Consider the following 23,198-nt stretch of genomic DNA (forward strand, 5'->3'; position numbering starts at 1 on the left):
GGTGCAAAAAACATCTTTCTGCACAACAAAAGTGCATTTCCGATTACAACGTTAGCGGATAACAAAAACAAATAACTAGTCGTTAGATTAAACAACGAAGAAAAAGAGCAGCTAGAGCATCTGCAATATTAAACCTTCAAACCTCCAGAACTGAACAGATGAACGTAGCTGTGATTGGACATATCCCTGGAGATCACTAGGAAAGCTCTTAAGCTTACTTATGATGAAGGTTATTCGACAGATTTGAATGAACTTGGTGGTGCTCTCCTTCTGGCAGGATTGCTAGGGTTGCTAGGATTACTTTTACGTGAAAATGTTTCTTCGAATCCAGTTCCCTGCGAAGGGTCATCTTCTTTTTGGTTGGAGTGCAGGAGTGCACATATAGATTTTACGAGGTGTTTATAGTTTTGTGACAAATGTACCCACGATTGCGTATCTATCTATCTTAACGTGTACTTACCACCGTATTTCTCCGTAAAGTCATTATAGTTCCCTATTGCATATGAAAGATAGCAAGTACATTTCAAAAAGGGACTTCCTTAGAAATCACATCGCACATTTGGACATTATTAGTGTCCCTTTTATGGAGCAAAATTTACGGTTCAAGTAATGTCTTTGTAAATGTAGGTTTTTACACTCCTTCGACATCGCATAGAAATGTGAGTAGGAAGAAGGGAGCTCATTTTTTTCAGTGTCATTCAGAAACAGAAAAAATCGTTAGTTGTAATGTTCCGGCACGAGGAAACTTAGGAAGTATGGGAAAGAGAAAGAGAAGCGATAGAAAATGGACAAAATGTTCCGTATGTGTTAGTTAGCCATTTTCTGCAGGGGAAAAATGTTTCGGTCCTTCCTTACGACACTCGGTACTCGCGTTGCATGTGAAAGAAGTTGAACTATTCCAAAAACGGGGATTGAAAAGGTGATCAGAGATGGGTGCATGAGAAGCGATAGATTGAGGGATTCAATGGATGCTTTTTGTGTTATTCGCAAAATTTGCGCGTACCTGCGTTGTTAAAAACTCAATCGTTATTTCACCGCATAAAGTGCCTTATACATCCTCCCCAAAATTTGGAATGTTTTGTTTCAGTTCGCCGCCACCAGCCGTCTGGTAGTCGATCTCGTCCCTTCAACTTCTCAAAAAATATGTATTGTCACAAATGTTATCGAAGCATCTACAGCCGTCCTGGAAATCGAGGTAAGCATACAAAGGCGAACGGCGTTTGCAGATCCGTGCAAAGGAATCGAGAAAAAACGCGGTTCGGCACGTAGAACCGGATCGCTGCGTATTTCACAGCATAACGGCTCATTCTTTTATAAATGTGAGACGGCTAGTTCTCAGCCTCACGAGAAGTGTCGGATGTAAAGTTTCGAGTCAAAATTTCTATGTCGTTAAAGTCAAATTTCTTAGTTGATCCGGATGAAGGATGTTCGATATTAAGATGCGGTATTAAGGAAACGCATGCATTTACAGAAAAACCTCCGTGAGCGGTCAACTACTGAAGTTGGCAGCGAACTCAAGGAAGGTTTCGAAAAAATGGATATGAAGCGTAGGTTAACAGCATTGCGCAAAGTTATACCAAAGATGAGCGCAGTCGAACACTACTTGGAGGAACTGCAGCAGCAGTTACGCTCATCGGATGCATATGTGAGAATTCTTGTTTGTTTTTTTTTTCTTGTTTCTAGTTGTTAGTTCTTGTGAGCTCCGAAATAAGATTGTGATGAGTGATTATCCGTACCAGGACTACTGTGGGTTGGTCTCACCAGTTCTTCTTGACGAGAAATTACGAAGAACTTTTTGAATCATTCAGATCCACTTTCAGAAAAATTTTCAGAAAAATGTCTGTTTGTTCACTAGTAGAATTGATACCACTTATGTGATTTATGAGTATGAAGCCGAACGCTAATCTTCACCCGATCATTCTAATAGAAGCTCTTCAGGACCGAGCTAAGATTCTTGACATAGTTGATCAGCTTGAAAAGGAAATAGATATAATTGAAAGGGAAGCTGCGTCTTACGTGGATTGTCGATATTACAGGGAATCCCTTCGTTCGTGTACTGCGAAGGTAAGCCAGATCTGAGGGAATATTCATTCATTCAATTTCTTGACAGTTTTTATTATTTCTTTAGCTGCACGGAGAGGGAACAAGTTCTACCAAGGGTAACCTCGAGCCTCCAGTGGATAAGGTGTGTGAATTTATGTTTCATTATATGTCTTTCAACAATTTTACGGATAACTTTTTTCCAGCAATATGTGAAGGAAGTAATCTCTCGAGCTGAACTGATATTAGAAAGACGCGAAACAAACGAGGATGAAGTTCGAGCGTCTTTGAACGATATGGAGGACTGCAACGTGATCCTCCGAGATTGGAGCAGCAAACGACTAGATGAGCTTAGAACGCGCTGGGAGGCGAAGCAGCGGGAGTTTGAAGAATGGCAGCAAAGCATGGATCGCATACGCAAAATTGGCGATCACTTGAAAACTAGCAAAACTGTGGAGAGTTCAACTCTGGCAGAACTGCGCCGTATTGAGGAGACTTGCGGCCGTATGCATCTCACTGGTCTGGAGCCTTCGCTTCGACTCTCTCTGCGCCGTCTCCGCGTTATGGTCGAAACTGTACTCGAGGAACGTCTGGATTTGTTAAGAATGTCCGGAGAGGATGACTGTGCCGTCGCTCATACGATCGTTCAGGTCTGTTTTCTGTTACGTCCTCTTTCATGTGCTCTCTCGTGCGTCGTCATTTTCTTTACACTGCCGCAGTTTTGCGCGCGCCTCCCCACCCTACCGACTTTCTCTGATAATCAGCTTACTCCTGACATCCTGTTGGCCAGTGTATCTATCGCTCCGTGTTGATGCATCATTATTCACGATTTCACAGTGATTGATCATCATTACCATTAGCGACAAGACTGCGCACCATCACTAACTCCGTAGGGGGTAGAACTCACTGGAAGAAGGCTCGTAGCATTCGTGTAGACATTATTCATAATTGGAATGCGGATGAGCAATTCGACTAGAAACTTCCTCGCTATGTTCTTTTGTACAAGATCGATTTCGCGAATTTAGCGCACTGTTTTTCTTGGGAGACATTGAGGAGAACGTCCGTGTATGACTCCCAATTTGGTCGTCCTCTGTACTCCAACCTGCCCTGCCTGAAAGTTCTCACTTTCCGAACGTTTCTAACAGTCTGAGTGCGCACTTGTGCATCGCTTTATTTACAGAGTGCTTGCAACTGCGGTGGTCTCGAGATTTTTGCCATTCTTGTTCTCAAGAGTTTTTAGCAGATTTTCAAATCAAGAACATATTTCATAGTAGATATGCTCGAATAATTCGCGTAGTTCACTACAGCCTCTTTTCTTTGAAAATATGTCCGCAAGTATTTCCTCCACATTTTCGCTATAGCGCAAAAGGAACCATGACTGAGTGTCCCTACGTTATCGCTGCTCTCACCAATGTATACGAATCCTGGATTGACCAATCGATGCTTGTACTCTGGAAACGGATCGCCCTGAATCTGATAGCCTGTATCTCCACATTTCTATAGTAGCATTCCACGCTGTTTTTAGTGTTACCAACTGAATCAACAACTGATCGTGTTGTGGTGTGCAGGTCGAAGTAGAAAGGTTGAATATCGGCGAGGCACGCGCTTTGTGTCCCTCTGTCTCTCTCAAGATAATTGTGTGCATATGTTTTAATGGGTTTTACAGCAGTGGTGGAAGGCTTGCCGTCATCTTGTTTGTTGAAAACTCTGTCTAAACAAGAAAGAACGCACACATTCATTTTTGTAGACTTCATAACTTTTTGTAAATTCGTTGTTGCACAGCCAACTGGATGGACTGGTTAGAGTGCAACATTCCGAGCGGCGTTTCGCTACTACGAGTAAGCGTTCGTCAAAAATGGTATTGAGCGTCGCTGTTTCGGCGTCCTGCCGTAGATGTTTTCCTCCTAGGTTCATGCGTCCGTCCTCTGATCCTGAATTCATACTTCAATGCAGTATTGTCACTCTTTTTGTGCCGGTGAGCACAATAAACCTTTGCGGCGTTCATTTCGGCGCATCGATCGCTGTGTGTCGGTTTCATTGCACTGGTCAGAGCTGCTTCTCCAAGTTAACTCCCTGTCTCCAGCTGACCTTATCATTTGGTCCGCCCTCTGTTGTATCCGTGACTTGACTCGTGCTATTGATTTTCATTTTTAGGAGGTTGGCGAGGAGTTGGTGACGTTCTGTCCGCAGTTAGACGAGCGACATACTGAGGCAAGACGGATTCTTCGCGACAAAATGGAACTGTTCCGTCGCCTTCAGAACTATTACGATGCTATGAAATACTTACGAAACCGAAATATTGCGTGGAATACGATCACTGTGGCCGAGGTAATGCACACATGTTCTTGCTATCTAACAGCAGATTGCGCACTACATGTTGTTAGTGTAGACAGCGGCGACCGAGACGTTTTGCTTTTCACAAGGTCATCGCCGACAAGTGCGATGAGCGTTGCAATTTGTTGTATGCAACTAATCGATGTAGGGTTTACGGGTTTACGCTAGAACAATATGAAATACAGAGTAGAATATCTGGACATCGTCATTCCTTACACTCATAAGCGGCATATGGTTCGGTTTTGTTTGACTGTTTGACTGCTGTTGCAAAGAGTGTCATGCGATGATCGCAGAGCTGGATAACTGATCCAGCTGAGTTGCAGTATAGCGCTTGTTGTATTACGAACTGTTATTCAAATTTCGGGGCTTTCCGTAGCTTGTTTCGAAGTGTGCTGAAGTACAGAGGATTTAAATTCTTTAGTTCACTAGAAAAAAGTCTGATAGGATTTCGTTGACAAAATCTGATCGAAATACGGCTTATCAATTTCTGACGTTCGAGATGAGAATGAAATTGATTCAGACATTGAATGGGACTTTTCCCTCAATTTTTATCCACACTTTACGCTCTGCGGAAACTTGTTTTGCGTTACGAAATAATTTGTAGCCCTTTCTCTAAGCTTAGAAGTGCAAATGGAAACAAAAAGTATTAGGAAAACGTTGGTCTACCTTTTTTTTTTGAGGATTTCTTTAGTCGGTGTTAGTGTTCAGATACTTCAAGATTTTACTGGTTGTTTTTTTAAATAATTAGAATGGTGTGTTAGATAGGCAAAATGAAGCATTCTTTTCACCATTTGCCTTTTTTTGCCTTTTTATGTTTCATAGAACTGGCAAACCCGTTGAAGGTGAGATTGGTGCTGTTTATGAAGAAGGAGCAATATCCAAAAATACCGCCCGAAGTTGTTCGCGCTTTAGAAATGGGAATTTCGACCTTGAAGACGAATTACACGGGTCGAACAATTATCATAGGTTGAGAAGAAATTCACTTTTTAAAATTCTTTCAGAAAAAAAAAATACTGCGAACTAATCAACTGTACTGTATACTTACACTTAATCAACTGTATACTTATCACTGCGGTTCCGCTATCGTCAACTCCTTCCATCCATGCTTTTCATCATATTTTTTTGTTTTTTTCACTCCGCTTCTTTTCATATTTTTTACCCGTTTTAAATTTTTTATTGCCTATTCGATGCCCTAAACATGCAGTACAAACTTTACGAGCGGGTCTGACTGCGCCAACATCTTGATTAAATTCCAAAGCAGAAGGCGTCGATGTTCCGTGTTGTGTTCTTAGAGTTCCATATTAATTATGGGAAAAAAGAATAATCATTAAAATACGTAGATCTGAACACTAACTTGTAGGGCTTACCTTAAATGTTATATAACACTTTGACGATAATTTCGAAATGTATGCCTTTGTAAATTCGGAAAATTCGGCTACGATTATTTCGTCAACCCAGTATTACATATCCGTTGCCTACTACTTTTTTCTCTCAATCATGTTTTAGTTGTTGCTTTGCTTATCAAATCATGCTTGATACTTGGAAAAATGTTGCAAAACAGTCCTGAGAGCAGGAAAAACAATTTTACTCTCACAGGATGACATAGTAGAGATTGAGCGGTTTGTGCCGCTTGAAAAAAAAGCAGCAATGACGTGCACTCTTCATCTTTCCTACTGCCATATGGTAGCTCTGCATAGATTCAAAATTGTTTTGTAGAGGACCGTGATGCCATCTCACGCACATCCTCTCCTCTCCTCCCATCCTCTCTCCTTACATTGAGATCATTCGGGAAGCACACTCGAACTGAACAAAACTTAGTTCATTCGCTGCTGGAAGCGTGTTTATGATGCGTTAATAAACAGGGCTTTTCACGATTTTTATGTGCACGGCGTGTTATGAAAGTTGAAAGGGCACCTCAATGAAACCGTTATAAATGCCTAACAATGGAATTTCCCCTTACTACACTTTAATTTACACAGCCATCCGATTTTATGAGAATTTTTTTTTCTGCGGACGAATTTAGCTGTTTTACTTCCTCAAAATACTTATCATATGTATATTGTAGTAGTTAAGAAAACTATTTCATCTTGTTTTTTTTTTTCATTTCAGAGATTTCTTTTCGAATGAGAATAGAAACGTATTTTACAAGATATATGTCTCTCACTCATTGAACGGTCGCACTTTAATATTTCTAAGAAACAAAAGATAAACCTGAAAAAGTACACCTCTTACAAATTTTTTTTTTTTGGTAATAAAATGATCAGATAACGTAACAGATAAAAAGCTATGCTAGATATGTTTGCTACAATTTTTCCACCAAACAACTTTATTCACAACTGGCACATTCCCCTTATCGAATATTTTTCGAGTTTTCCACAAAGTTTGTCATCTTCCGAGGATTCTTCCGACTCTAGACTACAGCACACACCTGAAAACAATTTATATGATTGAAAAAAAATTGTTGACAACCAAAGTTCCTTTTTGCTGGTGCTTTTTATAAGCGTCTTCATTTGTATTTTTGCAAAATTTTATGCTAGTCAGGAAGTTATCCAAATTCTGGATATGTACACATATGCACTGGATTTACTTGTGTTCTTACGCATCCCTTTATATTATCAATTCTTTATTATTTGTATTAAAGTCTCGAGGATAGCCGATGTGTCAAATCATTGTTTTTATCCTTCCAGACAAGTCTAGTACCAATTTATCAACCCTGGAGGGATGAAAGCCTTGGTTTGCGCTAGGGCGGATTCGAACATCCGATCGATCTTTCGTACAAACAGCGGAACCTCTTTCCGACTGCCTTACACCCGCTCCTAATATTTATATTATTATTACTGTTACTACTATTACTATTATTATTACTATAATTATTATTACTATTATTGTTATCCTTATTATTAATAGCTTTAGAGGCATCACCCCATGAATCTGAGGTGGTAGGGGTTTCAGGTGGGTTATGGGTATACGGGGTCGTAGATTGTGAGGGAGAGGGTGATTCCGCCCATTTCTTCCTAATCGCCGTAAAAACTGCCCGGAAGATGAGGCTCCGAGCATTCTGGCGCTCTATTTTCTACAAGGAGTTCGACTGGAGCGCGCCAGCCTTGTGCGGCGCCGCATCTTCCGGGCCGTTTTTCACGGCAAATAGGAAGAAATGGACGGAACCACACCCCTCTTCATAATCTACGACCCCGTATAGGCATAACCCACCAGAAACCCCTACCATCTCGTAAATAAATCTCATATTCGTTAGGTGATGCCTTTAACAAATCACCAGTGCCATTACTGAAGTTCCCACTGCACACGACCTTGGTTTTCAGTAATTCAAATTTGCATCAAAAAATGTTTGAACAGGTGGAATTCCACAATAATATGGAAACATCGAATGTTTGGTGTTCGTATGGGTCTGTATCTGAAATACTAAGTTGTAATCTGCTGGATCATGCCCTTTTTTTGATAAACCTTTGCTAAACTAAGCGCTGAGCCGTATTATCAAGAATACAAGTTTTTTTTTTTTTGTTGTTGCGCCAATAGTTCCGCAAAAATTCGTATTAGGGAGATATGGAAGCAGTCATCGTAGAAATTACTGCTCTCGGTATAGGTCATGCTGTGAGTCTGAATTTAATTTCCTGCTGAAAGTAATGAAAATATGGAGTGATTGAGCAAAACGTTTTCAGAAGTACTACCGAAAAGTCGATTTCGAGCGTGTGCGATGAACTGCTCTCGAATTTTATTTTCATTCTGTCCATTTCTGTTTGCCAGATACTCATTTTAACGCATTACAGATACCAGCAGTCTCTGCTGAACTTGAAACTCTTGTTGAACGATGTGTTTCCGAATGGGAAAACGATGCTTCACGACTACGAGCGGATCTGTTGGCTATCAGCGGCAGTTTTTTCCAGCTCGAGTTCGACCGCATCAACGAAAAGTCCACTTAAAGCCGTTTACGCTGTCAAAATCATTGATGCTATTAATCGTTTCCTTTCAGGCTAAACTTGTTAACCTTCGAAAAAGAAAAACTGCGTGATCTTATGCGCGTTCGGCTCGAATATCTGGATGCTGCGCGTGATTTTATCACATCCACCGACTCCTCAATCGATGTCACTCAGATGGCCACCCCTAGTGATCGGCATCCAGATGTGGAAAACTTGGTGAAAGATTTATTATTTATAAGATTGTATTAAAAAAAACTTTTACCTTATTCCAATATTCTGGGAATTATAAGGTGGTCTTCTGGCTTCACCACTATTTCACTACATTACTAATAGGCCTTGTCAGGGTTAAGCGTGCGTTGAGAATTCCTGAACAGGGTGGTCGTAAGAGAGGTCATAAGAGGAGGAAAAAATGAAGAGTGCAAAGAGGAAAGGAAGAAGGGGTAGTCGATGTTCAATAAACACATATTAAGGGGTATACAATGTGAGGGAAATAGATGACGGGAAGTATTTTTCTTAATATTTTACTAGTATAATTCCACACCTTTTGTTCCGAGACTAATTTGGGAAAATACTAAACACATGAAGGACATCGAGATTAGGATAAGTGCGAGAGATCATGAGCACGAAGAATGTAAATCATACAATACGTAATTGGTTGTTTAAAACACATATTTTTTCAGTCAACTGTCAATACGAGTACCATCGAAGAGTTTAGTAATTGAAATTATTGAAAATAATTACAGTCATTACAAGTAACGTGATTGAAGTTGCGAAAGAAATGAGAAGGACAACAAAACGCTTCTAGCGCCCGTAACTACCTAAAGTTTTGATCCATTCACACAATCAACTTGCTGTCAAAAGCAATAAATCTGATCATTACAAGTTTTTGTGTTATTATTTAATATAAAATATAAGGTCATTTACTAACTAGCTGATATCTACTCTGCTGATGATGCTGCCGCTCGCAATTCATTGAACGATAATAGGAAAATTCGATGCTTTTGCTAAGCAAAAAAGGCATCTACAGCCGGAAATATGATAAAATTAGTGCAACGCAGGCTCCACGCGTTTCTGAATAACGACGCTCAAAGTGAATTCTCTGGAATACAGTTTTGTGCGATTGTAGAGACAGATTTTGTCTACGCTCGAACAAAGTTAGATGTTTCTAATTCACCCCTTTTTTGATTGAGAAGAATGCCAAGTTTTTCCTCAAATCTTGGAATTTTTCTCAGTTAGATTTGAGAGAACCAGAACACGTACATAGATCAGACTTTGCAGTTAAAGGTTTTTCTCGATGTTCTATCAAAATATGGCAATTTTCATCGACGAGAAAATGTGTAAAATTTCAGATTTGCGGCTGCGCGCTATAATCTGTGTGACTTCGAACAAACTCCGATAACTTCAGCTCGTGGTTAAAAAAACCAGTTCAGCTTAAAATTTATTATAGGAGGACTTTTGCTATAAGAATTTATTTTCATTTTTCCCAAACGGTTTTCGTTCTCTTAAAATCTAGTTGAGAAAAGGTTTCAGAATTTGCTAAAATTCTGAACTTTTTCTCAACTTGCTTCCAAAAGAAACCATTGGGTCTTTGAAGAAGGTAATTTAAAGGCAGTATACCACGAATCTGAGGTGGTACGGATTTCAGGTGGAGTATCCGTATAGGGGGTTGTAGATTATGGAGACGGGGATAGTTCCGCTCATCTCTCCCTGCATCACTGTAAACAGCCGCTTCCAGAATGCTGTTTTGTACGGCGCCATCTATCGCAACGCTCCACCCCTTGCGCCGCCTCCGCCCTGCGATTCGTCGGAAATCAGTGCGCAGTGACCCGATAGGCAGCAAGCGTCGCTATGCGTGCAAGTGTGGCGCGCTGCAATAGAAGGCATCGTACAAACAACATCCAGGGGCCGGCTGCTTGCAGTGATTCAGCGAGAGCTGAGTGGAACCACCTCTGTCTCCACAATCCATGACCCCGTACACGGATACTCCACCTGAAATCGGTACCACCCTAGATTCGTGATATGCTGCCTTTAAGCATCTTATGACGCAAATCATCCTCTATATAGCTCTCCCTTGCTTATCCCGTTCCGTCTTTTCTGCAGTCCGTTATTCATGTTTACTTGAACCTATGAAAATCCGACCAGTCCAGCAGTCATTTCCAATCAGGGCCTATGTTAATCGCTAAAATTACCTATAAATCACTCTTAAGTAGCGCGAATAATGCTCTTAATACAATTTCAAAAAAATCTTTGTAAAATGTTCTTTTCAGTAGTTTTTTTTCCGTTTTGCAAAAATAAAGATTCCAGCGGGGATCGTACGTCATCGTCTCTGTTCGCTGTCAATGAAAAAAATTGTGTGGGAAGTAGGACATAGTGAGAAAATGCTCCTTGAATACGTTTTGCATCGGTGCTAGTTGTTTTTCCGCTCTGCAGAAATGCAAAGGTCCCGGAGGGGATCTACCATTCGTTTTCACCCTCAGTGAATAAAAAAGTGTGTAAATAATAGAAGATAGTGTGGAAATGGTTTTAAAACGTGTCTTCCATCATCCTCAGTTGCTTTTGTTCTTTCGCAAAAATAATTGTTCCGGTGGGGATTGAACTCTCTACCGTTGTTTATCACTGTCAAAAGAAATTCTTTTTTCATCGGATACACGCTGAAGACTTCTGAAGATGTTTTCAACTTATATGTGCACATATGTACTGATACACTTCTTATCTTTGCAGTGAGCTATCTGTGGCGTCTACGTTATAAATGTTACGTATTTTTACTTTACTTGTAGCACTATGTATTTATATTATTATAGTACTATGTATTAATATTTATTTTATTATTTTATTTCAACTTTTTTATTAAGCGTCAATTTGTTTTCTTAATTCTATTTATTATAACAAATTTTTGGTTGCTGTAAGAGCGACTATACTAGAAATAATGAGACCCCTCGAATTTTCTATGAGTAACATCTGAACATAACATATTCAGACAAAAGACCTCTGCAAAAACTTGGAGGAAAAAGCTGGACATCTAAGGGAACTGCAAGACCAAGCTGAAATGAAGATCTCGGATTTAACAATATCTCAACGCTTGAAAAAGTTCAGGCAACAAATAGTAGGCGTTGTAAGTTTTCGCGTATTTATTTTTCTTTTCCTGTAAAGAGCTCGATGGTTGTATTCAGGCCGATGAGGACGCATTCGAGAATGCCGTTCGTAGATTTGAAAGCCTTATTGCAAATGAACTTCCAGCTGCAGATGATCCCCTCCAATTTCTCTCAATAATTCTACAATTGAAAAAATCAGAAGAAAGCGAAAGCAAAGCTTTTGAGGATGTGAATGTGTTGGCATCTTCCAATCATGAAAATGCGGAGAAGGAACGAATCACGGCTTTGTACAATTCTCGTCAGGAACAGCGTAAACGTCTCACTCTTGCATACATGTATTCCTATCATGACTACTTGAATGCTCTTTTCCGTCACCATGAAGAGAAAGCTGTGCAGCTGATCAACAACCGAGCACTCAGAGAACTCCAAACGTTCAACGACCGGGAATGGAAGCAATGGAAGGAGGCTGTTGGCGAACTCGAAAGTGTCTTGGATGCTTCAATGCGTCTCCGATTTCGACCAGAGTTTGCAGATTTGCAGAGAAAGGCATTTTCGCTGGATAGCAAGATCGCAAGATCAATTGCTAGTTCAGCAAAATATCGGCGCCACGAGGAAAAGCTCGCTCTCAAATTGACTCAGTTTGAAGCATGGCTAAACGCAATGGAAGACGACATGGCAACGGTGGAGTCTATGCCCCCAGGCGATGAACAAACTGCACGCTTGGCTCAGCTTCTCTCGAGTTGTCTGAGCCATCAAAGACTGGTTGGAAAACTTGAACGACTAAACATCCAGAATCGAAGTCACGTTGAACAGCTATGCCAGAAGTATTACGCCCTAATCTCGAGACTTAGACGGTATGACATTGAGGAGGGATCCCTGCCACTACATGTTCGCACTCTTGTTCAAGCAGCCCCGACGCAGTCTCAGGTGGGCAACATCTTTAAGAAAATGAGCCGATGAAGTAAATCTTGTGTGAGTTTTTTTTTCAGCTGTCAATAAGCTCTTTTGGATCATCGGAAGTAGTGGACCGTCCTGAATCTGTGTTGTCGGCTTCATCAAGCGTCGATGTTGGCGTCTCTAGTGCAGAAAGCGAAGGTCCACTAGAGAAGTCTATTGGAGAGATCCGAAGACGTCTTCACGTTATTATCCAGTCTTATAATGATGGTCCTAAGCCTCTTCCTGCTGCTACTAGTGACTACAATCTCCTTTTGGTCAGTTTTCCTAGCAGTTCACTACTTCTTCTTGCCACTGAGATCATAAATTTACTTTAGAATTACCTGGAGGATATCAATGACTTGTTCTTGGAACTGCCGCGAGTGGACGATGCGAAGAAAGGAGCGCTAGAGAACTCGCTTCTTCATTTACAAGAGCATTTCAATGTAAGTCATCTAAATTGTCGTACATTGTTACCAGCACAAACAGAAACTTTCAGGAAATCAAGTCCCAAATGCAACAAGAGATTGAGGAAGAGATTTCAATATCCGAAAAGGAAAAAGAAATACTCTTTGAACTATCCAAACTGGAACAACGTGTGAAGAGTCGTGAGGTGTTGGATCATAACATAATTTATGATCTGGATCAGCTTCAAACCCAAATGGACCTTCTGCGAATGATAAGAAGTCAACCTCGACGTTTCGTTGAAAGCGACTTGATAGAAAGGGAGGGTTCTCCTTCTGCGAAGACCCGTCATAAGCGAAAAGTACTTGTAATGGTCACCAACACCGTTACTACTATAATTCAAGTTGTCGAGGAGCATCTGCTGACAATTGAGGCTTTCTCGCGAGATCCTGTTCTTGAGGAGAAACTTGCACTGGTGAAGGTAGGCATTCCAATGTGTCTGATTTTTTTATGTGTATGTCATGTTTGAGTGAAACACTAGAAGTTCACTAACATATACGTATTTTTTGTGACTTGCTCGCATTCTGTTTTGCAGACGAATTTGAGGAAATTGGAAGAAGAAGTGAGCACTTCTCCCCCTGAATTACCGGTCAGTGGTTCAGTTTAGCAGTGATAATATCATAACTGTATCTGCGTTTTTAAGCTTGACACATCAGCAGCAGAACAGTCTCATACACCATATTTGGAGACGAGAACACCTGCGGAGATGATGCTCAAGGATGTTCCAAAGAATGAAGCATTTGCAGCAGCTGTAGTTGGTATAGAGCAGGCGCTGAATCTAGCAGAAGATGTTAATTTGGAGAACTGTAACGATCCGCATGTATTATCGGAGTCATTAAATCTGTTAGAAAGACAGCAAACCTCTATGGATGCTCTCAGTGACATTGCCGAGGAACTCTCGAAGGAGGGATTCGTGGAATACATCGATACAATTTCTCTGTTACAAGAACGGCTCAACTCGATGAAAGTTTCACTTACGGACCGTCTATCTACACTCAGTACTCAGGCAAGTACAGCTAATGTTAACTGTTGAAAAGGATAGGTGCTGCTTTACCTTTGTGAGTTCTTTCAAAAACCAATAATCATCTTCTCAGAAGATCTCTTTGCAGGAGCCCATTGAAACTGTCTATTCTCGTGAGGAGAGTACATCAGCAGGCGACCACGAAGAAGATTTTGAAATGCTCGTTGAACAAGTTCGCAGGGGAATAGAATCTGCTGAGACCATTGCGTTTGCAGAAAATAGTGATATCAATTCGCTGGAAAAAGCGAGGCAAATTCTCGATTCCCACGAACCAACATTGTCGATTCTCGCAGACATTGCCGATGAGAAAGCAAAATCAGGAGATATTAACTACGTAGACAGCGTTTCCTCTCTTACGGAACAGTTCAATTCAGTCAAATACGGAATCGAAGATCGACTGGACCAATCAGGGCTTGAGGTGAGTCTCCTGTTTTTATAGGCTGCATTCTCTCACTGTCTATGTAACCAATTTATCGCTTCTGTATGCGCTTTAGGCTTAGAATTCCGTCATCAAACTTGGCTAGCATGTCTCTGCTTTACGCGTCGTTACGCCAGCTGCCGTGAGCTTTGTGCACTTATGCTGATCGCGAATCTTAGTTATGAAAAAAGTCTACTGAGACGATGTTCACATTAATGTTTGGGTATTGATAGAATCTTACTCTTTGACCCTTCGACCTGAATTTTAATCATTTACGGATGTTCAAGCTCCTGCATAAGATTACGGGTGTAAGGGGAAAACGATAGAAGTGTTCCCTTGACCAACTCATTTGGGATCCGTCCTCTCGTTGTACTTCAATTCAGAATCAGTGAGGTTTTTGAACATGTATGCGACCTTCACAATGACTTCTGGCAAGATTCATCCAAGTCAGTATTTTTATCATGCGTAGCGTGCAGGACTCAAGCTCAACACTCTCTTGAGCTCAGAGCTCAAGAGACAAATTTTCTTCCGAAAAAGGATTTCGATGAATTTTTTGTTGTACAGTTACTACAAGTATTCACTAGATTTGAAAATCTTTAATTCAAAGGCAACATCTTACAGTCTTAGTGGCCATTGAACAAAGCTGACATTTCTAAATTACAAGGATTGTATCTGCAAATATTTTCTTCCACATTTTACTTAGAACATCAATATGTCGGGTCGGGTATGAAGGTAACAGTTTACATTCATTAAATTCCCCAATTTAATGACTTCGCGCATGTCTAATCTCTTGCATTCAACGCAAGGATATTGGTTATGATATGATTGTATCTTCTATTGTAATCTATATCTAATATATCTCGCATATTGTCCGGTAAAAGTAATTGTTCAGAAGCTCAAGGGACAAATTTTCTTCCAAAAAAAAAGATTAGCTTGGTAGGGACAGTAACGTTTCTTCCTTAGTTTCGAACCATAATGTTCAGGAAGCCGGTGATGTCTACCCAAAACTTTCCGAAGTGCTCGTATCTCAGCTTCTTGAAGGCGAAGATGCTCCAAGTGCAGAAAGAGTACCTCAACGACCAGAGGAAAGTGAAGGAGTTGAAGAGCAGTTGAAGAATATGTCGAATGTAATTCGCAAGCTTGATGAACTAGAGCAAGATATTGTGGAAATAGAGCAAAGCTTACCGATACCATCCACATCTTCAAGTGATTTAATCGCTTACCAGCAAGGTAAAACTCCAAAACTGGTAGCTAAACTAGCAGCGATCGGTGACGTCCCCGCTGACTTATTGCCAAAGAAAGATGACCTCTCGCACAGAATCGATGACGTGAACAAGAAATTAGATGACCAAGTGAATGATCTGAAACGGTTCGAGGAGAAGACAATCGAACTCCAAAATGTTATCGATGAGTGCCGTGACAAGTTGAAATCCCGAGATACAGCCGAACCAATCGAAATTGTACAAAAAGACGCAGAAGATTTGGCAGTAGTTCTGGCTACAATCGATGCTATTCCACAAGAGGAATTGTCGCCTAGAAATCAACTAGCTCGCGATACGAATAATATCAAGGAACAAGCGAAGGTAAATTTTGGTAGTATCTTTATTTGGGATTTTTTTTCTTCTTCTTCTTAGTAGTGGGATTCGTATTTTTGGTGCACATTTTAGGAACAACTGTCAACATTGCGAAAAGCGCTTACCGATGAAGAAAAGGCTCGTGAAAAACAGGATGAGCTTAAGAACAGATTATCTGCTATAGGTGATAGTTTGAACAAGGTTGATCCAGAAAATGTCGACTACGCTCAGCAATTGGTGTCAAGCCTTGAGCCTGAGCTTCAGAAGCTAGGTGACATCGCTGACATTTGTCATCAATTTGCTATCAGCTCATCTCCTGTTGTAAGCCACAACGATCTTGACAAAACGCTTCCCGATCAAGTGCGAGATTTGCAGAAGAAGTGCGATGATGTGAAGAAGAAAACTGAGCAAGTAGCACAGTTAAACGCTGTCGCACCTGAAATACTGTTGATCTCGGAAAGTTTGCAACAACAACCAGAAGAGATCCCATCAAATCTTAACGAACAACAAGCTGTGCTTGAGGATCTCGAAACAAAGAAACAGCGCCTCGAAAACCTCTTGCAAACCATACCAACTGGTGATGCTACGGAAGAATTGCGACAAAAAAGCGCATGGGATTTGTCGAAACTGAAAGACCTTTTGAAGAGGCTTGGCGATTCAGTGGGCGATAAGTTGGCTGCTCTGGCCGCTTTCAACGCTGCACGCAAAGATGCTGAAGATCAACTGCTTGCAATCACTGGTCCTGTATCTGAAGAGAAAACACCAGATGAACTTAAAAAGGATGAAGAATCGCTAGTTAGATTGCAGCAAAATATTTCGCAACTTGATCGTGATGGTTTGGACGAGGAACAGAGGGATGAACATGCTCAGCTGCTCGATCGTATTAACAAATCGCTTGATATCATCAAGGTATGTTTCTAGTAAATTATTTAATTTTAAGACTCATTATTGTTTTTGCTTTGAAGAGTTTTGTGCAGAATTTTCTTCCTTTGTTTTCGTTTTCATTTTCATTTCATTCGTTCTCTTTAACTCTTTTTCTCCCCTCTTTTTCTTCCTGGCTTTTTTCTCGTTGACTTGCTCGCATTCATCGTTATCATGGTATAGTGAATGGACTTCAAATACAGATAGATATACTATCAAATGTAACGAGACAGCTTGTATGAGTGTGCTGTTAGCTAGATTTGATGATAAGATTTGATGAGATTCTTGTTAAGATATTCTCAAACTATCCTATCCCCAAGTGTTTCACGTCTTAATTCTCTTTTTTTATGGACTCCTCATACATTCATTTACAATATTCGATTCTAAACGAGTTATCGAGTAGTAGTGTTTTTAGCAACGACGAAACGATTTGGAGAATGAACTGGCAAGACAAGCAGCTGATGAATCTCTAAGAAATGCCATTAGTCCGGTATCTAGTCGACTAGTCCAACTTGTGAACGATGCTGATCGACTGTTAGGAGATGCTGAAGGTGTACCAGCACAGTATAGACCATCTGCTGTTGATTTGGTTGAGGAATGTAAGAAGGCAGTCGCTCTTCTACACGACGCACCAAAGACTCATCCTTCTGTGCAAGCCCTCGAAGCGGCGCTATCTTCTGCCGAAAATATGATTCCAGTTTTGGAAGAACGCGCTAACAATTGGGATGCATTTGTTCGAATAAGAGATGAAGCGGACATTGAATTGGACAAATTGAGAAAACCACTCGACGAAGTGTTGTCAAAACCACGAAGATCTACCAATGATGCGAAGAAAGATTTCGATGTGATTTCTAAGGAGAGGAAAAACACGAACATTCTTAGCGATAAAGTACGTCAACTTCAGGAGCTTTCCGAACTTCTCGATCCTCTTGAGAGTGCTTACGCTGATGTTCGATTCATCGATGTTGACGCAGAACAGATGGAAAAGCAATACGACGACGTATTGAATGAGCTGTCAACAGAAATTGAGGATGAAAATCTATTATGTGACTCTGTAGATCACTTCAACACTGAGATGAATAACATTTGTGATTTGTTAGCTGGAAATCCTAGTAAGGAGAACATTGAGAACATCGAACAATTCCAAATTCCTGCTCTTCGAGCACAGTTATCGATGTTAAAAGAGAGACATGATGAAGCAAATCATGCTCGTAAGCACGTGGATCCAGATTCATCTCGTTTCGCTGTCTTAGAAGATCGTATGCAATCTCTCGATGCATTGTTGGAAGACGCGAAGAAAGCCGCCGAAAAAGATGAACAGGAGCGTCTCATCGTAACGCTTACCATACGATTATCACAGATTGAAGCAATTCCTCTTCGTGAAATCACCGAAGATTCACTGAATGATATCGAGAAACAAGTTCATGATCTTCCTAAGGAGAAGGTCGAACAACTACAAAAGCGAATTGAGGATTTACGAAATGCTAAAGAACAACAGGATCACACTGTGCGAGATACCATCGAACGTTTGGCAAAAATCGAAGAAGCGATAGCTGCGCTTCCAAATCGTCAAGATATTCCAACGATCGAAGACAGACTTGGACGAATGCGTGATATTCGTGAAAGTCTACTCAATTTGGATATTACTGCTGAGAAGGACATTGACGATAGAGCAGAGAATGCTCGAAAAACAATTGATGATATGACGAAGCGTGATGAGGAAGAACTTCAGAAGTTGTTAACTGAACAAGATCTGCGCAATAATGCTATCCAATCGCTTGATGAACTAGAGCAAGATATTGCGGAAATAGAGCAAAGTTTACCGATACCATCCACATCTTCAAGTGATTTAATCGCTTACCAGCAAGGTAAAACTCCAAAACTGGTAGCTAAACTAGCAGCGATCGGTGACGTCCCCGCTGACTTATTGCCAAAGAAAGATGACCTCTCGCACAGAATCGATGACGTGAACAAGAAATTAGATGACCAAGTGAATGATCTGAAACGGTTCGAGGAGAAGACAATCGAACTCCAAAATGTTATCGATGAGTGCCGTGACAAGTTGAAATCCCGAGATACAGCCGAACCAATCGAAATTGTACAAAAAGACGCAGAAGATTTGGCAGTAGTTCTGGCTACAATCGATGCTATTCCACAAGAGGAATTGTCGCCTAGAAATCAACTAGCTCGCGATACGAATAATATCAAGGAACAAGCGAAGGTAAATTTTGGTAGTATCTTTATTTGGGATTTTTTTTTCTTCTTCTTAGTAGTGGGATTCGTATTTTTGGTGCACATTTTAGGAACAACTGTCAACATTGCGAAAAGCGCTTACCGATGAAGAAAAGGCTCGTGAAAAACAGGATGAGCTTAAGAACAGATTATCTGCTATAGGTGATAGTTTGAACAAGGTTGATCCAGAAAATGTCGACTACGCTCAGCAATTGGTGTCAAGCCTTGAGCCTGAGCTTCAGAAGCTAGGTGACATCGCTGACATTTGTCATCAATTTGCTATCAGCTCATCTCCTGTTGTAAGCCACAACGATCTTGACAAAACGCTTCCCGATCAAGTGCGAGATTTGCAGAAGAAGTGCGATGATGTGAAGAAGAAAACTGAGCAAGTAGCACAGTTAAACGCTGTCGCACCTGAAATACTGTTGATCTCGGAAAGTTTGCAACAACAACCAGAAGAGATCCCATCAAATCTTAACGAACAACAAGCTGTGCTTGAGGATCTCGAAACAAAGAAACAGCGCCTCGAAAACCTCTTGCAAACCATACCAACTGGTGATGCTACGGAAGAATTGCGACAAAAAAGCGCATGGGATTTGTCGAAACTGAAAGACCTTTTGAAGAGGCTTGGCGATTCAGTGGGCGATAAGTTGGCTGCTCTGGCCGCTTTCAACGCTGCACGCAAAGATGCTGAAGATCAACTGCTTGCAATCACTGGTCCTGTATCTGAAGAGAAAACACCAGATGAACTTAAAAAGGATGAAGAATCGCTAGTTAGATTGCAGCAAAATATTTCGCAACTTGATCGTGATGGTTTGGACGAGGAACAGAGGGATGAACATGCTCAGCTGCTCGATCGTATTAACAAATCGCTTGATATCATCAAGGTATGTTTCTAGTAAATTATTTAATTTTAAGACTCATTATTGTTTTTGCTTTGAAGAGTTTTGTGCAGAATTTTCTTCCTTTGTTTTCGTTTTCATTTTCATTTCATTCGTTCTCTTTAACTCTTTTTCTCCCCTCTTTTTCTTCCTGGCTTTTTTCTCGTTGACTTGCTCGCATTCATCGTTATCATGGTATAGTGAATGGACTTCAAATACAGATAGATATACTATCAAATGTAACGAGACAGCTTGTATGAGTGTGCTGTTAGCTAGATTTGATGATAAGATTTGATGAGATTCTTGTGAAGATATTCTCAAACTATCCTATCCCCAAGTGTTTCACGTCTTAATTCTCTTTTTTTATGGACTCCTCATACATTCATTTACAATATTCGATTCTAAACGAGTTATCGAGTAGTAGTGTTTTTAGCAACGACGAAACGATTTGGAGAATGAACTGGCAAGACAAGCAGCTGATGAATCTCTAAGAAATGCCATTAGTCCGGTATCTAGTCGACTAGTCCAACTTGTGAACGATGCTGATCGACTGTTAGGAGATGCTGAAGGTGTACCAGCACAGTATAGACCATCTGCTGTTGATTTGGTTGAGGAATGTAAGAAGGCAGTCGCTCTTCTACACGACGCACCAAAGACTCATCCTTCTGTGCAAGCCCTCGAAGCGGCGCTATCTTCTGCCGAAAATATGATTCCAGTTTTGGAAGAACGCGCTAACAATTGGGATGCATTTGTTCGAATAAGAGATGAAGCGGACATTGAATTGGACAAATTGAGAAAACCACTCGACGAAGTGTTGTCAAAACCACGAAGATCTACCAATGATGCGAAGAAAGATTTCGATGTGATTTCTAAGGAGAGGAAAAACACGAACATTCTTAGCGATAAAGTACGTCAACTTCAGGAGCTTTCCGAACTTCTCGATCCTCTTGAGAGTGCTTACGCTGATGTTCGATTCATCGATGTTGACGCAGAACAGATGGAAAAGCAATACGACGACGTATTGAATGAGCTGTCAACAGAAATTGAGGATGAAAATCTATTATGTGACTCTGTAGATCACTTCAACACTGAGATGAATAACATTTGTGATTTGTTAGCTGGAAATCCTAGTAAGGAGAACATTGAGAACATCGAACAATTCCAAATTCCTGCTCTTCGAGCACAGTTATCGATGTTAAAAGAGAGACATGATGAAGCAAATCATGCTCGTAAGCACGTGGATCCAGATTCATCTCGTTTCGCTGTCTTAGAAGATCGTATGCAATCTCTCGATGCATTGTTGGAAGACGCGAAGAAAGCCGCCGAAAAAGATGAACAGGAGCGTCTCATCGTAACGCTTACCATACGATTATCACAGATTGAAGCAATTCCTCTTCGTGAAATCACCGAAGATTCACTGAATGATATCGAGAAACAAGTTCATGATCTTCCTAAGGAGAAGGTCGAACAACTACAAAAGCGAATTGAGGATTTACGAAATGCTAAAGAACAACAGGATCACACTGTGCGAGATACCATCGAACGTTTGGCAAAAATCGAAGAAGCGATAGCTGCGCTTCCAAATCGTCAAGATATTCCAACGATCGAAGACAGACTTGGACGAATGCGTGATATTCGTGAAAGTCTACTCAATTTGGATATTACTGCTGAGAAGGACATTGACGATAGAGCAGAGAATGCTCGAAAAACAATTGATGATATGACGAAGCGTGATGAGGAAGAACTTCAGAAGTTGTTAACTGAACAAGATCTGCGCAATAATGCTATCCAATCGCTTGATGAACTAGAGCAAGATATTGCGGAAATAGAGCAAAGTTTACCGATACCATCCACATCTTCAAGTGATTTAATCGCTTACCAGCAAGGTAAAACTCCAAAACTGGTAGCTAAACTAGCAGCGATCGGTGACGTCCCCGCTGACTTATTGCCAAAGAAAGATGACCTCTCGCACAGAATCGATGACGTGAACAAGAAATTAGATGACCAAGTGAATGATCTGAAACGGTTCGAGGAGAAGACAATCGAACTCCAAAATGTTATCGATGAGTGCCGTGACAAGTTGAAATCCCGAGATACAGCCGAACCAATCGAAATTGTACAAAAAGACGCAGAAGATTTGGCAGTAGTTCTGGCTACAATCGATGCTATTCCACAAGAGGAATTGTCGCCTAGAAATCAACTAGCTCGCGATACGAATAATATCAAGGAACAAGCGAAGGTAAATTTTGGTAGTATCTTTATTTGGGATTTTTTTTCTTCTTCTTCTTAGTAGTGGGATTCGTATTTTTGGTGCACATTTTAGGAACAACTGTCAACATTGCGAAAAGCGCTTACCGATGAAGAAAAGGCTCGTGAAAAACAGGATGAGCTTAAGAACAGATTATCTGCTATAGGTGATAGTTTGAACAAGGTTGATCCAGAAAATGTCGACTACGCTCAGCAATTGGTGTCAAGCCTTGAGCCTGAGCTTCAGAAGCTAGGTGACATCGCTGACATTTGTCATCAATTTGCTATCAGCTCATCTCCTGTTGTAAGCCACAACGATCTTGACAAAACGCTTCCCGATCAAGTGCGAGATTTGCAGAAGAAGTGCGATGATGTGAAGAAGAAAACTGAGCAAGTAGCACAGTTAAACGCTGTCGCACCTGAAATACTGTTGATCTCGGAAAGTTTGCAACAACAACCAGAAGAGATCCCATCAAATCTTAACGAACAACAAGCTGTGCTTGAGGATCTCGAAACAAAGAAACAGCGCCTCGAAAACCTCTTGCAAACCATACCAACTGGTGATGCTACGGAAGAATTGCGACAAAAAAGCGCATGGGATTTGTCGAAACTGAAAGACCTTTTGAAGAGGCTTGGCGATTCAGTGGGCGATAAGTTGGCTGCTCTGGCCGCTTTCAACGCTGCACGCAAAGATGCTGAAGATCAACTGCTTGCAATCACTGGTCCTGTATCTGAAGAGAAAACACCAGATGAACTTAAAAAGGATGAAGAATCGCTAGTTAGATTGCAGCAAAATATTTCGCAACTTGATCGTGATGGTTTGGACGAGGAACAGAGGGATGAACATGCTCAGCTGCTCGATCGTATTAACAAATCGCTTGATATCATCAAGGTATGTTTCTAGTAAATTATTTAATTTTAAGACTCATTATTGTTTGCTTTGAAGAGTTTTGTGCAGAATTTTCTTCCTTTGTTTTCGTTTTCATTTTCATTTCATTCGTTCTCTTTAACTCTTTTTCTCCCCTCTTTTTCTTCCTGGCTTTTTTCTCGTTGACTTGCTCGCATTCATCGTTATCATGGTATAGTGAATGGACTTCAAATACAG

The 23,198-nt window shown here is 40.8% G+C and overlaps 1 protein-coding gene across 4 annotated transcripts in view; it reads left to right on the forward strand.

The window, feature by feature from the left end:
- The window catches only part of RB195_006931 (uncharacterized protein), a gene marked incomplete at both ends in the record, with an annotated part of 60,043 nt that overhangs the window by 22,023 nt on the left and 14,822 nt on the right, over window positions 1-23,198 (forward strand). For all 4 annotated transcript variants that reach the window (XM_064180293.1, XM_064180291.1, XM_064180292.1 and 1 more), the window contains 22 exons: window positions 1,088-1,195; window positions 1,472-1,645; window positions 1,939-2,064; window positions 2,129-2,185; window positions 2,247-2,690; window positions 4,195-4,368; window positions 8,160-8,302; window positions 8,363-8,525; window positions 11,287-11,421; window positions 11,480-12,328; window positions 12,391-12,612; window positions 12,673-12,780; window positions 12,834-13,220; window positions 13,335-13,388; window positions 13,443-13,805; window positions 13,909-14,238; window positions 15,222-15,821; window positions 15,906-16,721; window positions 17,149-18,954; window positions 19,037-19,852; window positions 20,280-22,085; window positions 22,170-22,985. In XM_064180293.1, coding sequence (XP_064037172.1) covers window positions 1,088-1,195; window positions 1,472-1,645; window positions 1,939-2,064; window positions 2,129-2,185; window positions 2,247-2,690; window positions 4,195-4,368; window positions 8,160-8,302; window positions 8,363-8,525; window positions 11,287-11,421; window positions 11,480-12,328; window positions 12,391-12,612; window positions 12,673-12,780; window positions 12,834-13,220; window positions 13,335-13,388; window positions 13,443-13,805; window positions 13,909-14,238; window positions 15,222-15,821; window positions 15,906-16,721; window positions 17,149-18,954; window positions 19,037-19,852; window positions 20,280-22,085; window positions 22,170-22,985 — 10,497 coding nt within the window. The remainder of the gene's footprint in view (window positions 1-1,087; window positions 1,196-1,471; window positions 1,646-1,938; window positions 2,065-2,128; window positions 2,186-2,246; window positions 2,691-4,194; window positions 4,369-8,159; window positions 8,303-8,362; window positions 8,526-11,286; window positions 11,422-11,479; window positions 12,329-12,390; window positions 12,613-12,672; window positions 12,781-12,833; window positions 13,221-13,334; window positions 13,389-13,442; window positions 13,806-13,908; window positions 14,239-15,221; window positions 15,822-15,905; window positions 16,722-17,148; window positions 18,955-19,036; window positions 19,853-20,279; window positions 22,086-22,169; window positions 22,986-23,198) is intronic.

The sequence above is a fragment of the Necator americanus genome, chromosome I, assembly GCF_031761385.1.
Source record: "Necator americanus strain Aroian chromosome I, whole genome shotgun sequence".
NCBI classification, from domain to species: Eukaryota; Metazoa; Nematoda; class Chromadorea; order Rhabditida; family Ancylostomatidae; genus Necator; species Necator americanus.